Source organism: Pituophis catenifer, unplaced genomic scaffold (genome assembly GCF_029215685.1).
Source record: "Pituophis catenifer annectens isolate HBS135680 unplaced genomic scaffold, rPitCat1.0.hap2 SCAF_7, whole genome shotgun sequence".
Classification (NCBI taxonomy): Eukaryota; Metazoa; Chordata; class Lepidosauria; order Squamata; family Colubridae; genus Pituophis; species Pituophis catenifer.
Window position 1 is genome coordinate 41,961,257 of NW_027256887.1, and position 21,008 is coordinate 41,982,264.

General features: G+C 37.0%; 1 protein-coding gene across 6 annotated transcripts; it reads left to right on the forward strand.

Annotated features, from left to right (window-relative positions):
* Window positions 1-5,415: 5,415 nt before the first annotated feature.
* On the forward strand, window positions 5,416-19,072 carry RXYLT1 (ribitol xylosyltransferase 1). 6 transcript variants are annotated; one of them, XM_070947081.1, is made up of 7 exons: window positions 5,582-5,666; window positions 7,996-8,056; window positions 9,803-9,964; window positions 11,653-11,755; window positions 13,731-14,045; window positions 14,342-14,512; window positions 18,264-19,072. In XM_070947081.1, exons 2-7 carry the CDS (start codon window positions 8,047-8,049, stop codon window positions 18,682-18,684), a joined length of 1,182 nt encoding a protein of 393 aa, XP_070803182.1. In that variant the 5' UTR covers window positions 5,582-5,666; window positions 7,996-8,046; the 3' UTR covers window positions 18,685-19,072. The 6 variants fall into 6 exon arrangements, with proteins under 6 accessions (XP_070803180.1, XP_070803183.1, XP_070803184.1 ...); XM_070947080.1 differs by having other exon boundaries at window positions 5,585-5,666; window positions 7,993-8,056; XM_070947079.1 differs by lacking the exon at window positions 7,996-8,056 and having other exon boundaries at window positions 5,416-5,666.
* Window positions 19,073-21,008: the final 1,936 nt, after the last annotated feature.

Sequence of the window (21,008 nt, forward strand, 5' to 3'; positions counted from 1 at the left end):
TAAATAATCAGTCAATCACTGCAGTGGTGCGTTTCAACCAGTGTTACCACTTGTTCGCTTTGCAGTTAACTCTGCAGTTAACTCTGAAAGCTTGGGGATGTGTGGGGGTGTGTGAGTGGGAGTAAACAACCCTAAATATCTCCTTATTTGTTTTTATTTAAAACATTTATAAAGCTGCCCACTTTATTACAAACAAGTGTATGTGGCTACATTTGTTTTGTCTCAGAAAAGAGGAAAATTGTGCAATTACTTTTGCCTCAATTCATTCTAAACTTTGGACTTCCTAAGCCCATCTCTACAGGTTTGAACTACCTATCACTGTAATGGCAAACCTATGGCATGCCTATCAGAGGTGGCACGCAGCGCCCTCTCTGATGGTATGCGAGCCATCACCCCAGTTCAGCTCTGCTGCACATACGCGCGCAGCTCCCACCAGTTAGCTGGTCTTTGGGTCTTTGCCGTGTATGCAGAGCACGCACACGCATGCATGAGGGGTATGTGCACATGCAGGGAGCGCACGCACATGAGTGGGTAAGCAGGGCACATGCACAGGGGGGCTGTGCATGCATTGCATTTTGGAGGTTCAGGTGCGCACTTTGGGCACTCAGTTCGGAAAAGGTTAGCCATCACTGACCTATCACCATGTACTTGTCTTACCTTATTAGTCCTGCTTCTATTTCTTATACATCTCCATTTTGCTTCTCAGCTTTCTGTTTATTCATTTGACCTTTAAAGCATTTTTTATTATTTCTTCTCCTGTGGATTGTGTGTAATTGCACTTTTGATTTTTTTCAATATTTCATTTTTTCGAGTCTCTCTCACTGACCAACTAGTGAACCCAAAACAAAGAAACACTCTCGGGAGATTTGAATTCCCCAAAGTAAAACTTTATTGGATACACCATATTGGTACTGGAGAAACAAAACCAACTCTGGTTTTCCCATGCAAATGCTTACCTAGTTATACAATAGCTTCCCCTTCTCCCCACCCCTGGGTGATTACATTGTCTAATTATGAGACGTCCTTTTATTATGGGAACAGTCCATCTCTTAAGCACCTGCAGTGGTGACCTTGATGGTTTCCATGCTTTCAGGATCTCCACATATACTCTTGGCATTCCATTTCTCCCTTCCCTTCCGCCAGTTCATTGGCAAGTTGAAAAGCTTGAAAGGTTTGAGAGAAGCAAAGCGGTTCAGTCTTGACACCCCATTCCATTTGAATTTGTTTAGCCTTCAAACACCATGATGTGCTGTCCATATTTCATCCAAATTCATTAACATTTGCCTTTCAGAAATGTTTGACCTTTCTCATCCTTTCTTTTCCTTGTTATCTTGATCTCCAGCATGATGTAGTCTTTTTTTCAAATTACCTGTCATCTTCACTTCTTCAATCAATTCATGTCTGGTGGTCATAATAAGATCCAAGAAAGCTGATCCCTTTCTTTCTTTTTCTACCTTCTCAAAATTAAATTGCCACCAAGAGAAGCCAGAAATTTATTGAATACCCGCTCTTGCTGTTTTTGAGAAGATATCAGGGTAATTAAAATTATGGGCTGTCCTATTGAGAACTTGGAAATCTACCTGAATGGTAAGCTATAATAAATTTTCATAATGGTACAATTTTTCTTTTGTACTTTGTTAAAAAAATGAATCTCAGTATTTTTGAATTCAAGGTCAAGGTTATCTTTCAAGGTTATCTTTATTACAGTTAAGTTTTTTCTTTATACTTATTTCTGAGTATTCTTACCTGCTGTTTATCTCTTCCATCTCTGTCTCCCTCCCCCTTCTGCTTTAGTTTAAAGCTCATGCAAACATTTTTTGCCTACTATTGTGAAGTACAGCCATCTATGCTTAGGAATTTCTTATGTTAGAAAAGTTGTAAAAAAAAAAGATCATTTTTTCATTTGTGATGGTCATGTGATAAAATTGATTATACATCTACTTAATTTCTGCAAGAGTCCCATATTTTTTGTTGTAAACTTATAATCACAATATTTTTTTAACAAAAAACTAAAATCAAGAGTGCCATAAATATATAGTGTCACTTGTAATATTTGTAACATGTTTGTATTCCTGTCCAAATACAAATCTTTTTTGGGTTGAAAGGATTTTCCCGTGATACCATTGCCCAATGGATGATTGCCAAAAGTAATGCAATCTTTGGAGAGGGTTCTTTTCATATCCCCTTTTTAATACGAGCTATATTTCTATGGCCTATTTTATGCCTATTTATTTGCTCAGTGTTGAATGTTATATGTCTATAATTTATAGGTGTTTCTGACACAAATAAAGATTCCTGTCCAAAAGCAATGTGGTACATATGATTAGCAACTGCATGCTTAAAACTGTACTTGAAAAATAAAGTATGAGGACAGGATCTATCTAAAGGAGGAAGAATATTTAATAAGCAAAATAAAAGAAGAGCTGACCACAGTCGCTGATTGTCCATCAGAAGAAGAATTAGAGAAAGCACTAACCTCAGTAAACAAGCTGACAACCAGAAAAATTACAGAAGAGATTTTGTAGAATTGGCATTCAAAAACAACTGTCAGGTGAGAAGTGAGAAAAGACATTGTATAATAAGTTATAATGCTGAAGCCCTGAAGAGCACAGAGAAGACAAAATAAAATTGAGAAGACATCATCTTGTAAAATCTGCCAGGATCAAGAATCAGAGATGTGTAGAACTGCTTCCAAGACATATAAAATCCACTGATAATAATTCCTTCTTGCTATATAAAAATATATAGCAAAAAATAGACTAGTAATGAAAATTAGACTGGAGTGGAAAATTAGAATTTTGAAAATAAATGCCTACCTGTGCAAATGGTACTGATTGGAAAAATCTGGATTCTGGGACCATAGTGCAGATTAAATATTTGGCAAAAGCAGAGTGAATTTGATCAAGATATTTTTAAATTAATTCTGTGGACCTGGTCTGATGATGGGGTTTTAAGGGTTTTAATGGGTTAATTTATTTATTTTTACTGTGGCTTGTGTTTTATTGTTGTGAGCCGCCCTGAGTCCATTGTGAGATAGGGCGGCATATAAGCCAAATAAATAAATAAATAAATAAATAAATAAATAAATAAATAAATAAATAAATAAATAAATAAATAAATAAATAAATAAACAAATAAAATTGAAGTAAAGACCTCAGATAAATACTTCCATACTTTCACCAACTTTGAGTGTTGGTGAAATCAAACTCTGTGAAAAATAAAAAAGAATATTGGTTCATAAAGTTCTTGGCTTTCATAATCTATTCACTAATATGGCTCAAAATACAGGAAATTAACAAAATGAGCAGGAAATCTTAGTACAGGAAAGCAAATATAATTAATAAATATAATGGAAATCTGGTGGAATGAATCCCATGATTGTAATTTAATAACTGTAATAGCCATCAGTAGAAATGGAGAAGTTCCAACATATGGTAAAAGGGACTATATCTACTCAGAGATAGTCACAGGTTCTTCTAAGCTCTTACAAGCAAAACTATGTTTTGCAATTCGTGATGATGATTTTGTCAATACAATAATGTTTAAGGGGTGCTCCAGTTGTTTTGAGATAGCATCAATTACTACCCAGTACTACTTTGCTTTCTTTTGTCACATTTGTTCTTCTTCTGTTTGCAGATCTTTATATTTTGTGATCCACTGGAAAGCACTCTTCTGAACTCTCCAGGTACTGCAACATCCTTTGTCCAGACCTTTTTAAATCTTTCTTATCAACTGTTGTTAAATCTGAAGTGTTATGGGGGAGGTGATTGTTTAAATTCTAAACTCCTAGAGCAATTTAGTTTCTTCCTTTTCTATTATTTTGTAGTCTCATCAGTTCTTGCTTGCAGGCAAATTGTATTTGTCATTATTACTTTATTATTATGAAAGCATTGTTTACATATGCCCTGGGGAGGCAGAGGCAGAAACAGATCAATCAAGATTAAATTGGAATAGTGTATCTCAAATATGTTTGGGGACTTGAAAAATCCCAATCAGATTTGGTGGAGATTTGAAGCGATCATGTTCCTTCTCAGAGAGGGAAATCACAGCTTCAAGTACTTTAAAAATGCCATATAGAAGAAAACCAAAATTTGTCTACTTGGTTTCTTTCAGAAAACAAGGCAGAGAATTATTGTAACGGATTTATCATACAAGAATAAAGATTTCAGTTGAAAGGGAAAAAATACAGTCTGAACAGTTCAATAGAATTAATTATTTAGGGAAATAGCAAACACATGTTCACTGGTTGTGTTCAGGAAGAGGTTTCAGAGCCAACTGACAGGGTATTTTAATCTGATCCTTATACAAAGCAGAGAATTTGAATTTAACGCCCTTTCCAATTTACCGGTAGTTAATTCTAAAACCGGACATGTTAATCAAGAATGAATTACAATATTTTTTAAAAAACCTAACTCACATTTCAAAGAAGATTAACAGATAATATAAAATATGCGCTGTCATCGTGTTTTCTATTTATTTTTAAATTATTCACTGGAGAAGAAAAATCTTTTACTATTCCCCCACTGCTCGTTTAAAGTAGAAATAATATTTTGTTATGCTAATGAATTTTCTCCCACTTTCCCATAACTTCAACAATCATCAGGAGATTTGTGGAATTACATGTAAGGGGGGCGGGGGACAACGACAGTAAATACTTGGTATTCCTCCAAGTTAAAAAAAGATTTTCAATGAATTTGGATCAGAGATATCACATCTTGAAATTCTATCAGAAAACATTAAATTCTTCTTGTAATAGAACTATTTTATCAGCAGAAGACGAATTACTTTGACTTCAGCTAACTTGAAACTATAACAAATTAGTTATTCAGTAGTAAATAAGATATTCGAAAAAAAAACATATATATGTAAACTGCAGTGTATTAATCAAAAATTATATTTGGTGCAATGTATTAATTAACAACTATTTGGTGTTTTAGCCCTATATATTGCATTTGCAATACTACCAGACAACTTATTATTATTATTTTTATGCTTAAACTACTCTCAAAACAAACTTTTAAACTCAAAACAAATTTTTGAACTAAGAAGAATTTTTGACACCACCTTTTAAAAATATTTTTCATCATACATATCTGTTGTAACATAGGGCACCGATTGGGTTATCATCTCAGGAAACCAAGCCATAATAGCAAGTTTCTCTTATCTAACGTCGTCCAAACAGTGCGATTTCAACACTCGGCTATTAACGTTCGTTACAAATACATCACAGTGAGGAAAGCAACAGCGCTATTATTCAACAAGCTCTTTTTGGAATTACTAAGGGAGCCAATGTTTTTCCGACTTGGCCTCTTTAAGACGCATGGACTTCAACTCCCAGGACTGATCGTTGGCTTGGGAATTCTGGGAGTTGAAGTTCGCACATCTTAAAGGGGCCACGTTGGAAAAAAATATAGTGGGCCAAGTTCATTTCGCGTCAGGCCGAAACATCAGCCGCCTAAGAAGCGTCACGATGCCAGGCCCTCTACACCTGCGCAAGATGGCCACCCCAGTTGGGCTGTGAAGGATGCGGCTGACTCGGAAGCGGCTCTGCTCCGCCTTGTTGGTCGCGTACTTGGTTTTTTCTCTCTACGCGGCTTACAGCGTCTTCCTGAAGCCTCGCCGGCCTGCTGCCTCACGGGCGGGCAAGCGGGAGAAGCAGGGGCAAGGTAACGAAACGGGGGCGCTTCGCCTTTTCCCCCTAGAGCCATCAGGTGGAGATAGACCGCTTTTTGACCCTTCAGTCTGGCTGAACTCCGTACATCCGCATCGGCCGAGGGCTTTTATGCTTAAACGTTCCTTTTTTTCTGATGCATTAAGCCACACGGTGCATGGCAAAACAGGATACCGGCCTCTCTGTTGTGTGTGTTATTGTCGTTAGTCGCGAAGTCGTGTCCGACCCATCGCAACCCATGGACAACGTTCCTCCAGGCCTTCCTGTCCTCTACCATCCCCCGGAGACCATTTAAACTCACGCTGACTGCTTCAGTGACTCCATCCAGCCACCTCGTTTTCTGTCGTCCCCTTCTTTTGCCCTCAATCTTTCCCAGCATTAGGCTCTTCTCCAGTGAGCCCTTCCTTCTCATTAGGTGGCCGAAGTATTTCAGTTTCATCTTCAGGATCTGGCTTTCTAAAGAGCAGTCAGGGTTGATCTCTAGGACAGACCGGTTTGATCGCCTTGCAGTCCAAGAGCCTCACAGGAGTCTTCTCCAGCACCATAGTTCAAAGGCCTCAATTCTTCGGCGCTCAGCCTTCCTTATGGTCCAGCTTTCACAACTATACATTGCAACTGGGAAAACCATAGCCTTGACTATATATTTGTTGGCAGGGTGATGTCTCTGCTTTTTAGTATGCTGTCTAGATTTGCCATAGCCTTCCTCCCCAGGAGCAAGCATCTTAATTTCTTGGCTGCAGTCCCCATCTGCAGTGATCTTGGAGCTCAGGAAAATAACATCTGTCACTACCTCCATTTCTTTCCCATCTTTTTGCCAGGAATTGAGAGGGCCGGATGCCATGATTGTAGTTTTCTTAATGTTGAGTGTTATATAAAGCTTCAAATAATCCCATCAAGGGATCTGCATATTCCCACTGAGTTAACTACATTATGTTGCAACATTCACAATTCAGGATCTGAGTGCTTCAGCATTAACATCCGGACCACTCCAGAGTATTTCTGAAGTCTTTAATTTTTTTTAATGAAATGTCTTTTAATATGAAAGTTACAGTGTATATTAGATATGTTCTATAATGGTATTGTTAAAATAATGGAAAGATAGCAGAACAGGTCCATTTGCATTTTTGAGCCTACGGTATATCTTTTCTAAGGGTGTGGTCAGCTTAGTTCGCCACAATTATGTTCTTATAAAGAGAGCTGGTTTGGTGTGATGGTTGAGGCATCAGGCTTAGAAAGCTGGCTTGCTGATCTTGGGCCAGTCACTCTCTCAACCCTAGGAAGCACACAATGGCAAACCTCCTCTTAAAACCTTGACAAGAAAATTACAGAGATTTGTCCTGGAAGTCAACAGGAATCAAGACTAATTTGGCACTAAAAGAAACAAAAATTTAAGTAGTATTCTACTATGATTGCTTCATATTGTACATTGTACATCATATTGACTTCAATAGAACAGTTGAAATAAGCTTCTGTCCTTGTGGGAGCTTTCCTTTCCTACATTGGAAACTTTTTCTGTTCTAAAATAATGAGATATGGTAGAATATGGAGAAGTCACAGAACAAAAGTAACAGTTTTTAAATGAGGAATGAGGCTAATTTTTATTAAATAAATGAAAATGGATTATAATAAGGTGACATTAATATTACAATATATTCATTAGCTATCAATCCTTGCATTCTGTTTCTCATGACTCTCTTTCTGATAGATGGAGGTCTTTTTTTATAGAGCTAGAATACTGACATTCCAGCAGATCCATCTTTTTGCCCACATTTCCCAAATCCCTCTCTCTCCAGTTCGCCACTATCTTCAGAATATGTGCCAGGAATGAATATCTCAGGTTACAAGACTTTGATTGACAGTTGAATACTGTATCATTACCAGTATTTTGGTATATTTCTGATCTGTTACCCAACCCCAAATAAAGTTATTATCTCATAATTCCTATAAGGGATTGTGATAATTATTTTTGTATTTCATAGGAACTATTGAAATTTAGACATTCTTAGACATTTTGCTAAAAAATTAAGTCTAAAGAAATTAGACTTTCTTTGTTTTTTCCTTGAAAACATTTCACCTGTCATCTAAGAAGCTCAGAACAGTTCATAACTGAAGAAGCTTCTTGGATGAGAAATGAAAAGTTTTCAAGAAAAAAAAACCAAGCAAGTCCAGTTGCCTTTTGAAAAAGCCTCCCTAGGCCAACCATGACCTGGATGATTGAGAATCTCCGTAGACATTTTAAAAAATTAAAATTAAACTTTTCATAAATCTAATATCTCCACTTTTTTCATGCTATTGTATGTTCCCTTCACCTGTGTGAAAAGCAGATATCCAGTATCCAGGCACACTGAAAGCTAACACAAGTGAAAAGCCACCCAATGTTTAGAGGTAATTTCTAATTTTAAAAAAGTAAATATGTAGCTGAAATCTATTGTAGCCAAATTAGATTTATACTTTATACTTCTGCTTTAGCAAAGCTTTCTATTGATAAAAAACTTCCAATTTATGTACTGTTTCTGTTTAGTTGGCTCAGGCAAAGGAATTCATGTAGGCTGGGGTAATAATTCACTCTTTCTGAAAATTGAAAAATAGAAATTCAGTGTCATACATACACTTGGTTTGAAAGAGTAAAAAATAAATTTTGTTCAGCTATTTTCTGCTTAACAAAATGTTCAAGGAAGGCACTAATATCACAATAACCTGTAGTAATGTCAAAGACTAATATTCACAACATTTTATCAGTCTTTAAATGTTTTTCTGTTCTTTTTGTTGAAGTATATTTTTAAGTTGTGTAATGAGACGTGCTGCAAAGATTAATGCTCTTCTTGAAAGTTCACCTACATAGTTATTATTATAATCTGTAGGTCTTAACATTAGAAAGCTAAGGAAATAACATTTCTTTTGTTTACTGTTTCTGTGTATAATATTAGTTTATGCATAACAAGGGGAAGTTCATACATGTACACATTTGGTGGTATATGTGAATTTGGTTTTTGTAATGCCCACTGTTTTCTATACAGGTAGTCCTCAATTTACAACAGTTTGTTTATGTCTATAGAGATTCTCAATCATCCAAGTCATGGTTGTCCCAAATGTGCTTTTCAGGAGGCAACTTGACTTTCTTGTTTTTCCTTGAAGACGTTTCGCTTCTTATCCAAGAAGCTTCTTCAGCTCGGAGCATCAGAGCTGAATAAGCTTCATGGATGAGAAGCAAAACGTCTTCAAAGAAAAACAAGGAAGTCCAGTTGTCTCCTGAAAAAGCACCTTTGGGACAACCGTTAGTTTAGTGACTGTTTAAAGTTAACAGCACTGAAAAAAGTGACATGACTATTTTTCATACTTAGGACCATTGCAATATCATGTGATCAAAATGCAGACGCTTGGCAACTAACTCATATTTATGACAGTTGCAGTATCCAGTTGCCATGGGATGTGCGAGGGGGTGAATGGGTGCAGAAGGATGTGGGTAGCACAGTGAGAGTTGGGGAGTGTGCAAAGGAGGCCTAGCAAAGTTTAGGAAGGGTATGAGGGAGGCCCAGTGAGGCTTGGGAAGGGTGCACAGGGGTACACAAAGTTGAGGAAACTACATGAGGAAGGCACAGTGAGCCTTAAGTGGTGCCCGAGTGGCCAGTGTGGCATAGGGAGGATGCGCAGGTTGGGGAGACTTATCCTAGCAACTAGTATCAAATATGCGTACTTGAATAACATTTGTATTAGATGAATGAAGTACATAGAATGATAACGGTTTAGTGATGAAAAGTAACTTTGCAACCAGTACTTGGGTTTAAAATCTTCACAGGTATGTAAAGTAAAATAAAACTAAAGTTAGATCATAAGCACAATCACAGTTTCACTTAGAGATTGCTTCACTTAACAATCAAATTGCTGATTCCAATTTTGGTTGCAAAATGAAGACTACTTGTCTGCCCTGAATGACAAAGGCTTTTCAAGATTTCAAATAGGTTCCTATCTGGAGATACTGTGATTAATGTAGATGTTTTCATTATGTTTTTGATACTTGATTGTTAGTATGTGTACTAAATAGGTTTGTAACAATTATTATTTGAAAGGCATGTTGGAATAATTGCCTCTCTTTGAGACAATTCATATGAGATTTTCGTTTTTGATTCCTAGAACATATTGTTTTGGGAATTGAAGAATGGAATCCTTGGGAAGTTGATGAGAAAATTTATTTGCAGCAGAAATCTGCAAGTAGCTTTCAGACACTGAAAAAGATGTCATTACAAGAAGAACCCACAGACTTCAGAGTACAAATTTGGGGGAAAGCTGCTATTGGTAAGCATTTGTAATTAACAACGTAAATGCTGTTTTTTTTTAATATTATTACTTACTTGTTTAATTTAATTTAATTGCAAACTTTTATCTTCTGAGATGTCATTGTATTCAGTGGATATAGATGTTAGAAAATAATATATTTGTACTCTAAAAGGGGTCCCAAAAGAGCCAGAAGTATAATTCACCAATATTGGTTAGGATTCTTCAAGAAGAAATAATTAAGGTCAAATTAAATATGAAATGAGACGTATAATTGCCTGTCAACATATTTTAAAATTAACTTGGATGCCATTCTATCTGTAGTTATAAAATTTGTCTTTATATTTACATAATTTAGTTCTTAAATCCCAGGAGCTACTTTTAAAATAAGATGATATATAAAATGTATGTGTAAACACAAGCATAGAGATTGAAATGTTAATTGTATCTATAGTTATAAAATTGTTTAACTGTGTAATTGTATATAGTTGTATATGAAGTTATATAATCAATGCATTATTAAAGACTGCCCCATAAAATATGATGCTGTGGGAAGTTGCCATTCTTCCCCAATCCTGCTCTTTTATCAGAAGACGTATTTCTCATTTATCTATGCCATATAGCTAATGTTATACAGATTTCAGTCAGAGGGCCAAAACACTTTCATGTTTCTAAGGTTCTGAGTTGAAAGAATTCTTGCAAGCTCTGAAATGATCTCTTTTAAAGCACAAAGCTGCTGTTCCAAATTAAAAAAAGGAAATTTTCAGAGTGATCAGACAGCATCGGAACACTTCTAGCAAACCAAAGCAATCAATTCAAATTCAAAACTTTCATATTTTCAATGTAATTTATAATGAGTTTTTGTATCTGTATGAACAAAAACTATGTGTTGCTACTTCTGAGTCTTATGTGTCTTTTATATGTGAATAATCAGTTGTTAGTGCTGTGCAAATTACAGTACTTAGTTCTTTTTAAATTAGTGTTAGATTGTTTGCTGGATGGTAGCATCAGTAAATTGTATTCAAGAAAGAAGCAGCAGTTATTTTGAAGCACATCATGTAGAAAATAGACCCAGAAAGTCTATTTCCTTATTCCCTTCCTGATTTGACTTCTTAGGAGCAACTGTAAGTTAGGGTCTCATTATTTCATTTGTTTTACAAAATGTATTAAGTCAATGTAAGATATCAAATTATGGAAGCCCTGCTTTCTAGGATTTGCTGTTAAAAAAACCACCACAACTGGAAAAATCTGAATGCGCCTATTCTATTTATAGATGAAATAATTCTTTAATATCTCAAGCATCCCACACTTCCTGTTTATCTAGTATTGGGAAGAATAATGACTTAATGAAAATTTCCATCTCTTGCTAAACAGCTTGAATAGAGCGGATTATTTATTCTTAGGTGAAGAAGCTGTCATTTCTGCTTTGAAACATCATTATCTAACCTTGATCATGTAAAAACTGTATTATTTGCCCACCACATTGTCTGGAGACACCTAAATTTTTATTCCTTAATGTTTGTATTTTATTATTTACTCTTAATAGCTATGGCTTAATATAAATCTACCTAGATAATTTCTTTTGCATTCTTTCTTGAAATTATTCTGCTTCGTTTTATTTTTTTACATATATTGGCTACTTTTTCCTTATTATTTTCTTTGAACATCAAATATTTCCTTATCATTACATTGTAAATTGTATTTTATAGGCCTTTATTTATGGCAGCATATCTTTGAAGGTTTGCTTGAGCCTGCAGATATAAAAGCTCAGTGGAGAGAAGGAAGCACAAAAATAGGAAAATCATATTTCAGGTATCATCAGTATGATGTGTTTTTTCAATGTACTGATAGTATTTTCATAGCCTAGAGTGTAATACTTAGTATAATTTGACACATTAAATAATGGAAAATGCCAATATGAATGTTTATTCAACAACATGGATTCTTCCTGTCCTATTTAGCACTAAAGAATATATTCTGTTGCCAATGCGGGAAATAAATAGATTCTTAAAACTGGAGTTGAGGAACCTTTGATTTGTTTGTTCTAGACCAGGGCTGTCAAACTCGCAGCCCGTGGGCCGGTTGCGTCACGTGCTGGCCATGCCTACACCCAGTTTAGTGAAGGGGGGGGGGGGGAAAGTCCCAATACGTCATGTGATGCTGCTGTGACACCACGAGTTTGACACCCCTGTTCTAGACTACCCTTTATTCAGATTTGTTTTGGTTTTTATATTCAATTAGAAGCAGTAAGCTATTTCAAAAGTGATTGTCAATACAGAAAATTTACCTAACCTGTATTTTTCACAGCTGAATCAAAACTAGATGTAATAATAAACTATTGTTATTTGAAAATTGAAATGAATTAGATCTTACCAGTTTTCAAAACTGTTTTATGAAGGGCAGACATTTTTGGCCTAATGTCATCACTTCTGGCTTTTTCCCCATCCATCATAGATATAATCAGCAGCTCCTGATTATTACGCCTACAGTGATAAGTTACCCATACCTATGTTAGAATATAGTAGCCATAAGGATTATGATTACTAAAATATCACCTTAGCAGAAGAGACCAACATTTCCATACACTTTTTAAGTTATCCCCAGTATATGGCTGATTTATAGCTTTATTTTGCATTTCCAAATCTTAGGAAGATTCAGAAAATCTTGTACAGGTATCTGGAAATAGATTTGGATTGGATGAGGACTAATAACCGAACCTTAATCCAGATAAAACAGAATTACTGCATAAGGGAATGCTGAATGGCTTTGCACTCCCTTAAAAATAAGGTATGCAGCTTGGGAATTCTGGATTCAGTACCATAAGTGGAGGAAAAATTATTTTGTGTGCTCTTTTTTTTTTAACTTTGCTTGATTTGAGAAAGCAGCTTTTTTACATTTATCATATAATACTTCCATCTAGCCTGGATGCAGTAATGATTTAATGAGGTGCCACCTTCAAAGTATAATATTTTCAGCCTCCAAAAATGAAACTGCCTAGGGATTGGAGCTTATATGATAGCAAAACTCTAAGGGGAAGGATGTGTTTCTGTGAAAGATGAACTGATCAGATAGCCAGTGGGCATAATCACATGATCAGTCAGCTCTCCTTCCTAAAAAACATAGGCTACTTCAGCTTTGATTGCACTGATTAGATTCTCTTTACATTGTAATATTGTTAGATTTAAAACCAAAGCAATCCTTTTGTTTCTATCTTACTGATTTGATTTCAGAAATATGATGTTATGGTAGACATACAGAACTGAATTCAGCTTAGACATATTGTATTAAGCAGGATATTTCTTCAGTTCCGCAGTGCAGCCTTATAGCCATCTTTCATTTAGCTAATCACATCCAGCATCCTTAAAGTTTTGAAATTTGCCAAGATTGGCTAAATGCTGCTACCTAACAGGACAGAAATCTCAACAGCCTCATGTAGTAGTCTTGGTATTTGTATGATAAATAACTGCACTGTTGCATTTCACTTCGCATCCACATTGTCATCACAGTGAGCTTTAAGACTTTGCATTAAGGGTTGACATTGACAGATTAAAAGGAGCCTTGTAATTCCCTTTTGGTGTTGGAGAAGTTGCACAGTGCTTTTATACACCCTATAAAAGAGAAGAGTAAAATTACATTTAGCACCAATGAGACACAAGTGGCAACTGTTACTTAAACTGGCACTATGTATGTATTTGTATAGCTGTGTATGTGACACACATACTAATGCACACACCCACACGCATACACACCTGTGCACTTTTTTCTATTTGTGCTTTGTTGTTTACAGTTTCATCACAGGCCCATCTGTAGTTCCTGGTTACTTCTCTGTAGAAGCTGAAACTGTCGTCTTAATACTGAATGGCAGAGAAGAGGGAAAGATCGCCTACGCCACTCAGTGGCTACATTATGCACAAACACTAATGCAAACACACAAGCTGCAGCATGTTGCTGTTGTGTTGCTTGGGAACGAACAGTGCAAAAATGAATGGATTTATCCTTATTTAAAATCCTATGGAGGGTTTGTAGAATTATTTTTTCTAATTTATGACAGCCCCATAGTAAATGAAGAAGATATTTTTCAGTGGCCTCTAGGAGTAGCAACGTAAGTATTGAATGTTAACAAACAACAATTTTAAAATTTGCATGAAATTTGAACTGTTTTCCTCAGATTCTTGTAATAAAATTAATTAAAATGAAAACAGTTTGAATATTTAAAACTTTGTAAAATTGCTCTTATAAACAAGTAGAAGATGACAGTACAATACTGTGTTGCTAAATTGAAAAATAAATACCACCGAGTTCAGTTATTCCCAGACCATATAGGATTGGTCTCTTTTAACAGGCCTAATAAAGTATTCTTTTCAATCCAATTAGCATGCTTATGCAATTTGTTTATAGTTATAGACATTTTCCTGTGGTTGAACCAAGTTGGTCAATGCTCCAAGGACCAAGACCATATCAGTGTAATTTCTTGGGAACTGTTTATAAGAATTCATCTAGAGAAATTGTGTTGGAGATATTGATGCAAAGTGGGCTTCACAAGCTCTGTTGGATTTCAGCCAGAGAACAGTAAGAAATATCATTTGTAGTCATGAAACCTTTAAGACGATTAAAATATTGTATTTTTGTCTTGAATGGAGTAGCAATATAATGTAATAATCTTTATAATAATGGAGGACAGTAGCCAATATTATTGGGGATAAGAATGTTTTTAAGGGTTCTAACTGTGATGCCTTTTAAAAATACTGTAGTGTGTTTACATATGAAATTTAAATGTGTGAAATAGAATGAAGTTCTGTAAAGCAGGGGTGTCAAACTGGCGGCCCATAGGCCGGATACGTCACACACAGGCCACGCCCACCCCGGCTCCACAAAGGCAAAAAACATTGAGATATGTCACGTGACGTGATCAAATTTGACAGCCATATGCTACAGGATCAGAGACTCAGCTGATTACAGCTTCTGTGAATTTACTTCTAAGAATGTCTCTATCATTATAATCCCTTAGCAAGTGGCTTTATATGCGTTCAGATGCTAAACTGATGCGTTCAGATGCCATGGACCTGACTCAGTTAATTCATGGCCCCACTCACATAGGCGGGCACGCTCTGGACTTAGTTTTCATCTCTGGTCAGTGGTCGAGTGGCCTTGATATAGTCATCGAACCCTTGTCATGGTCTGACCACTCACTCCTTCGACTAGACTTTCTAACCACTACACCCTGCCGCAGGAAGGCGGAACCGACTAGGTGGTTCCACCCCAGGCGCCTGATGGATCCTGATAGGTTCCAGATGGAGCTTGGGCCAATTCCTGAGACTCTGGCTCATGACTCGGCTGAGGACTTGGTGGCCGCCTGGGACAGTGCGGCTGCCGGGGCCTTGGACCGCGTCGTGCCTTTGCGGCCTCTGACCCGGAACCGAACTCACCTAGCTCCTTGGTTCTCCGAGGAGCTGAGGAAGATGAAGTGCCGGAAAAGACGCCTGGAGAGTGGTTGGAGGACCAGCCGTTCCGAATCTGACCGAACACTGCTGAAGTCTCACATTAAGACCTACCTAGTGGCGATAAAAGCGGCAAAATCTAGCTATTTTTCTGCTCTTGTTGCATCATCAGATAATCGCCCAGCGGCCCTGTTTAGGGTGACCTGCTCCATCCTCCATCTGGGAGCGCGGGATGACCCCTTGCAGGGTCGAGCTGAGGATTTTGTGCAGTATCTGTATGATAAAATCGCTCAGATTTGGGAAGGTCTGGCCTCTGACTGGGTAAGTCCAGACGAGATGATTGAGGCAGGTCTTGAGAGTGTTTTCTGGGAGGAGTTTGATCCTGTGGCTCCTGAGGACATGGACAGGATTCTGGGACGGCTGAACGCGACCACATATTTATTGGACCCGTGTCCCTCCTGGTTGGTGCTGGTTTCCCGGGAGGTTACACGAGGCTGGCTCCAGAGGATTATTAACGCTTCTTTGAGTGAGGGTGTCCTGCCGGCTGCCTTGAAAGAAGCGGTGGTGAGGCCCCTCCTCAAGAAGCCCTCTCTGGATCCGGCTGTTTTGGCTAACTATCGTCCAGTCTCCAACCTTCGTTTTATTGCGAAGGTTGTTGAGAGTGTGGTGGCGCGGCAGCTGCCACAGTACCTGGATGAAGCGGCCTATCTAGATCGGCTCCAGTCTGGCTTCAGGCCTGGGCACAGCACGGAAACGGCATTGGTCGTGTTGGTGGATGATCTCTGGAGGGCTCGGGATAGGTGTTGCTCCTCTATCCTGGTCCCACTAGATCTCTCAGCGGCTTTTGATACCATCGACCATGGTATCATGTTGTGCCAATTGGAGAGGTTGGGGGTGGGGGGCACCGTTTTGTGGTGGTTCTCCTCCTACCTCTCTGATTGGTCGCAATCTTTGTTGACAGGAGGGGCAGGGGTCGACCCCGAGGCGCCTTGTTTGTGGGGTACTGCAAGGGTCGGTCCTCTCGCCCCTTCTGTTCAACATTTATGTAAAGCCGCTGTGTGAGATCATCTGTGGCTTGGGGTGGAGTTCCATCAGTAAGATGATGACACCCAGCTGTAATCTCCACCCCAGGCCACCCCAACGATGCCCTTGAAGTGATGTCCCGGTGCCTGGAGGCCGTGCGGGCCTGGATGGGGAGAAACAGGCTCCGACTCAACCCTTCCAAGACTGAGTGGCTGTGGCTTCCGGCGACCCGATATAGCCAGCTGGTGCCATCGCTGGCTATTGGGGGCGAATCACTGGCCCCCACGGAGAGGGCTCGCAACTTGGGCGTCCTCCTGGATGCACGGCTGTCTTTAGAAGAGCATATGACGTCCGTGGCCAGGGGGGCTTTTTATCAGGTCCGCCTGATACGGCAGTTGCGTCCCTTTCTGGATCGGGACTCCCTACGCACGGTCACTCAGGCCCTCGTCACTCCCGCCTGGACTACTGCAATGCTCTCTACATAGGGCTCCCCTTGGGGTGCACCTGGAGGCTCCAGCTGGTCCAGATTGCAGCCACGCGGGGGATTATGGGAGCGATGGGGCGCTCCCATGTGATACCTCTCCTACGCGAGCTGCACTGGCTCACAGTGGTCTTCCGGGTGCGCTTCAAGGTGTTGGTGACCACCTTTAAAGCGTTCCATGGCTTAGGGCCGGGGTATCTACGAGACTGCCTTCTGCCGCAAATAGCCTCCACCGGCCAGTACACTCCCACAGAGAGGGCCTCCTCAGGGTGCCGTCCGCCAGACAATGTCGGCTGGCGACCCCCAGGGGGAGAGCCTTCTCTGTGGCAGCACCCGCCCTCTGGAATGACCTCTCCCTAGAGATACGCACGATACCAGACCTCTGGACTTTTCGTCGGGCCCTGAAAAATCATTTATTTCACCTAGCCGGGCTGGCTTGATCCCATCCGTTTCGGTTTTAATTTGAATTTGGTTTTAATTGGGTTGTTTTAAATTATGGGCTGAAATTATTTAATTACCTTTTAAACTGTTTTTTAAATTTTGTATGCTCTGTTTTATCTCGGCTGTTCACCGCCCTGAGTCCTGTTGGAGAAGGGCCGTATAAAAATAAAATAAAATAAAATAAAATAAAATAAAATAATAAAATAAAATAAAATAAAATAAAATAAAATAAAATAAAATAATAAAATAAAATAAAATAAAATAAAATAAAATAAAATAAAATAAAATAAAATAAAATAAAATAAAATAATAAAATAATAAAATAAAATAATAAAATAAAATAAAATAAATAAAATAATAAAATAAAATAAAATAAAATAAAATAATAAAATAAAATAAAATAAAATAATAAAATAAAAATAAAATAAAATAAAATAATAAAATAAAATAATAAAATAAAATAAAATAAAATAAAATAATAAAATAAAATAATAAAATAAAATAAAATAAAATAAAATAAAATAAAATAAAATAAAAATAAAATAATAAATAAACAAACAAACAAACAAACAAACAAAATTGGACTTGATAAACTCTTGTCTTGAGACCTTCAAGGAAAATAGAATTATAGGCTAGACGGAAGAATCAATTTTTGCTGCTCTGGTACCAAAAATGTGTTCAAGAAATCACTAGAAGTCCATTTCAAGTCAAAGGAAATTTGCTTTGCTTAAATCCAAGATAATTTATAAAAATATAATCTAGTTACTAGGTATAAAAGTAGTAATAATTGAATAGATTTTAATGATTTGCCTAATTTTTAGGCATTTCTATTGCTGCTGTAGCTACCATACTGAAGTATTATACTGAAAATAGATTGTGAATCTTTATATTTTATTAGGCATTTTATTTACTCTAAAACTCTGTTGTCTTGTTTTAGGTGGATTCCTCAAGAAACTAATGAGAGTTTGCAGAACTATCAAAATGCATTGTTGGAGAGCGATCTTACGTTATGTCCAGTTGGAGTAAATACCGAATGCTATAGAATCTATGAAGCTTGTTCATTTGGCTCTGTTCCTGTGGTAGAAGATGTAATGACACCAGGCAATTGTGGAAATTCATCTGTGCACCATAGAGCACCACTGCAATTACTAAAGACCATGGGAGCTCCCTTTATCTTTATTAAAGACTGGAAAGAGCTTCCTACTGTTTTAGAAAAAGAGCAAAATATGACTCTACAACAAAAGATTCAAAGAAGGAAAATACTTATGGAATGGTATCAGCAGTTCAAAGCACAAATGAGACAAAAATTTGTTAGCACTTTAGAAAAAGCATTCTTACCTAAGGATAAAGGTGGTTGATTTTGACTTCAATATGAACTGAAATATGGTTTCTTGCAGCCTTTCAGTAAATATCTTTTTTTAAAAAAGAAAATACTTTTTGTCATCTATTGTAAATAAAAATGCATCTAGGAAGTAAATGCATATCTATAATGTAGAAATGTTGCATGAATGCTGACTCTTCCTAATATGTGTACACATGACAAATTCACTTTTAAATTGTAGTCTTTATATCCACTTGCCTGGAGGAAGTTTATTTAAAAGCAGCAAATGTGCCCTTTGTGATAATGTGTAGAATATTTTTCATTACCTGTGCAGTATGTAATATTATTTGGATGCTATTTTTAATTATTTGTTTTTCTTTTACTCCAGTAAAATAAATTATAAAGAGTTCTATTTGGAAAGCAGATCTCACTAAGGAAAAATTGCTTTCATTTTTTCAATAAAATGTAAGTAATTATAAATTATTCAGCTATTTTCACAGCAAAGCAGAAATTCACTGTTTAGAAATGGTATTAAGAAGGATAACAAGCTTTTATTTAGCTTTTTAGTTAAAATTAAAACTTTTTTAAGAAAAGTGTGTAAATCAGTTGTTTTGATTTCAGTAAGAAATCTTTTAAGTTAGTTACTTAACAATATTATCTTTTCAATGTTTACCATTGAAAATGATAAAGCTGCATGATTGCTATTTAATTTACTAAATTGAATTCCAAATACAGAAAATTTTAATTACTGTCAGAGATGCTTAAAATTAAATATTGAAAAAATTACTCCAAATGAGTCAATCAACTAAACATTTATGAAATTAAACCCTAAGATACAGCCCCCTGGGGAATGTCAATGCATCTATTTCTATCTTTATTTACATTTCATTTTAACTCTGTTTTTAGAGGTTGGACAGGATATAAGACATTTTCAAAGGAATGAGCAGATTATGGCAAACCACTCTGATTTTTTTTATAGAGTAACCAGTTTAATTGCATGGTGGACGTACAGTAGTACATGGTATAGTATATGTTGATATCAGTAAAATATTTGAACAATTCTCTCATTTGATCCTAATGAAGATAGCAAAATGAATACTAGAATATACTATCATTATGGCTGGTTAAACATTCAGACTTGAAAAGTTTGTATCAGTGCATAGCAAGCTGGAAGGAAATTCTAAGTGGCATACCACAAGGTCTTATGCCATTGTACCTACTGTAGAAACAGCTTGGATGATGAGCTGTAAATAGGATTATCAAATAAGAAAAAACTGGGAGAAATACAAAGGCCCTCGCTTGGATGTTCTTTTGCTGAAAATGTGAAACAGGCTGGTTGGCATCTGTCATAGATGCTCTAGTCTAGTTGTTATACCTGCAGCAGGAATTGGATGACATTATTCTAACATTTAACCTTTATGTTCAATGATTCTCTGTTTGCATTGCCTAGAAATGATACAATACAAAAAGGATAAGACAGCATCAAAAACATGAACTTAAAATAATAAAAAGCATGCTACAATCTTACTGTACTTATGGCAACCATAAATAACTTGATCACGGTATATGAATCACAGGTAGTATGATGTATGCCTGAATATACAAGAATGGCTACAAATAATATAGGTAATCCTCGACTTGCAACGACAATGGGAACCAGAGTTGTTATTGTGGTCGCAAGACAACTCAAACCCAATTTTATGACAGTCATTAAGTGAATCACCATGGTTGTTAAACATATACATAGTCATAAGTGTGAACTTATTTTCCCAAAAGGTTTTAAAAATCACAATCACATGACTGACACTACAACCAGTGTTAATGTGAGTCACTTGCCAAGCACCTGAATTGTGAACCCATGACCATTTGAAATGCACGTGGAGAAGCAGAGGACAGGAATTTTGGCAGCACAGAACTTTCTTGGGAAGAAATAAATTTCATCAGAGAAAAGCACAAATTAAGTGACTGTGCAGTCCCATGCTGTATAGGGGAGAGGGTGAAGAATTCAAGGTAGTTACACCCTTGAATATCTCAGGATGTATCCAGTAGGTTAGAAGCTTTAGTTTGGCAAGATTTTGTCCATTAGTTATACGCAAATAAAAGATTAAACTTGATGGGAACTTGCTATCTCATTTTTGGGCTTGGGCCTGAATCATTGGATGGTCGAAGAGTCATGAAAACCAGTCAGGTAGGAGGACTGACCTTTTTGTCATAACTTCACACAGTTGCTTAAAAATGATTATAAATTGATGCCAGGCTCAAGCTACACAATTTTTTAACTTACTTGTCTTAACATATTTATGCATTTCTTAATATGTATTTTATTTCCTAAAATTTGAAGCTTACAGGTAGAAGATAAAA

Bases quoted from the DNA above. Each gene is read 5' to 3' on its own strand.
- RXYLT1 (XM_070947079.1), top strand. From the start codon at position 5,525: ATGCGGCTGACTCGGAAGCGGCTCTGCTCCGCCTTGTTGGTCGCGTAC. The intron at 5,667-9,802 runs GTAACGAAACGG...TTTGATTCCTAG, and splicing joins GCGGGAGAAGCAGGGGCAAG to AACATATTGTTTTGGGAATT. The intron at 14,046-14,341 runs GTAAGTATTGAA...ATTTGTTTATAG, and splicing joins TGGCCTCTAGGAGTAGCAAC to TTATAGACATTTTCCTGTGG.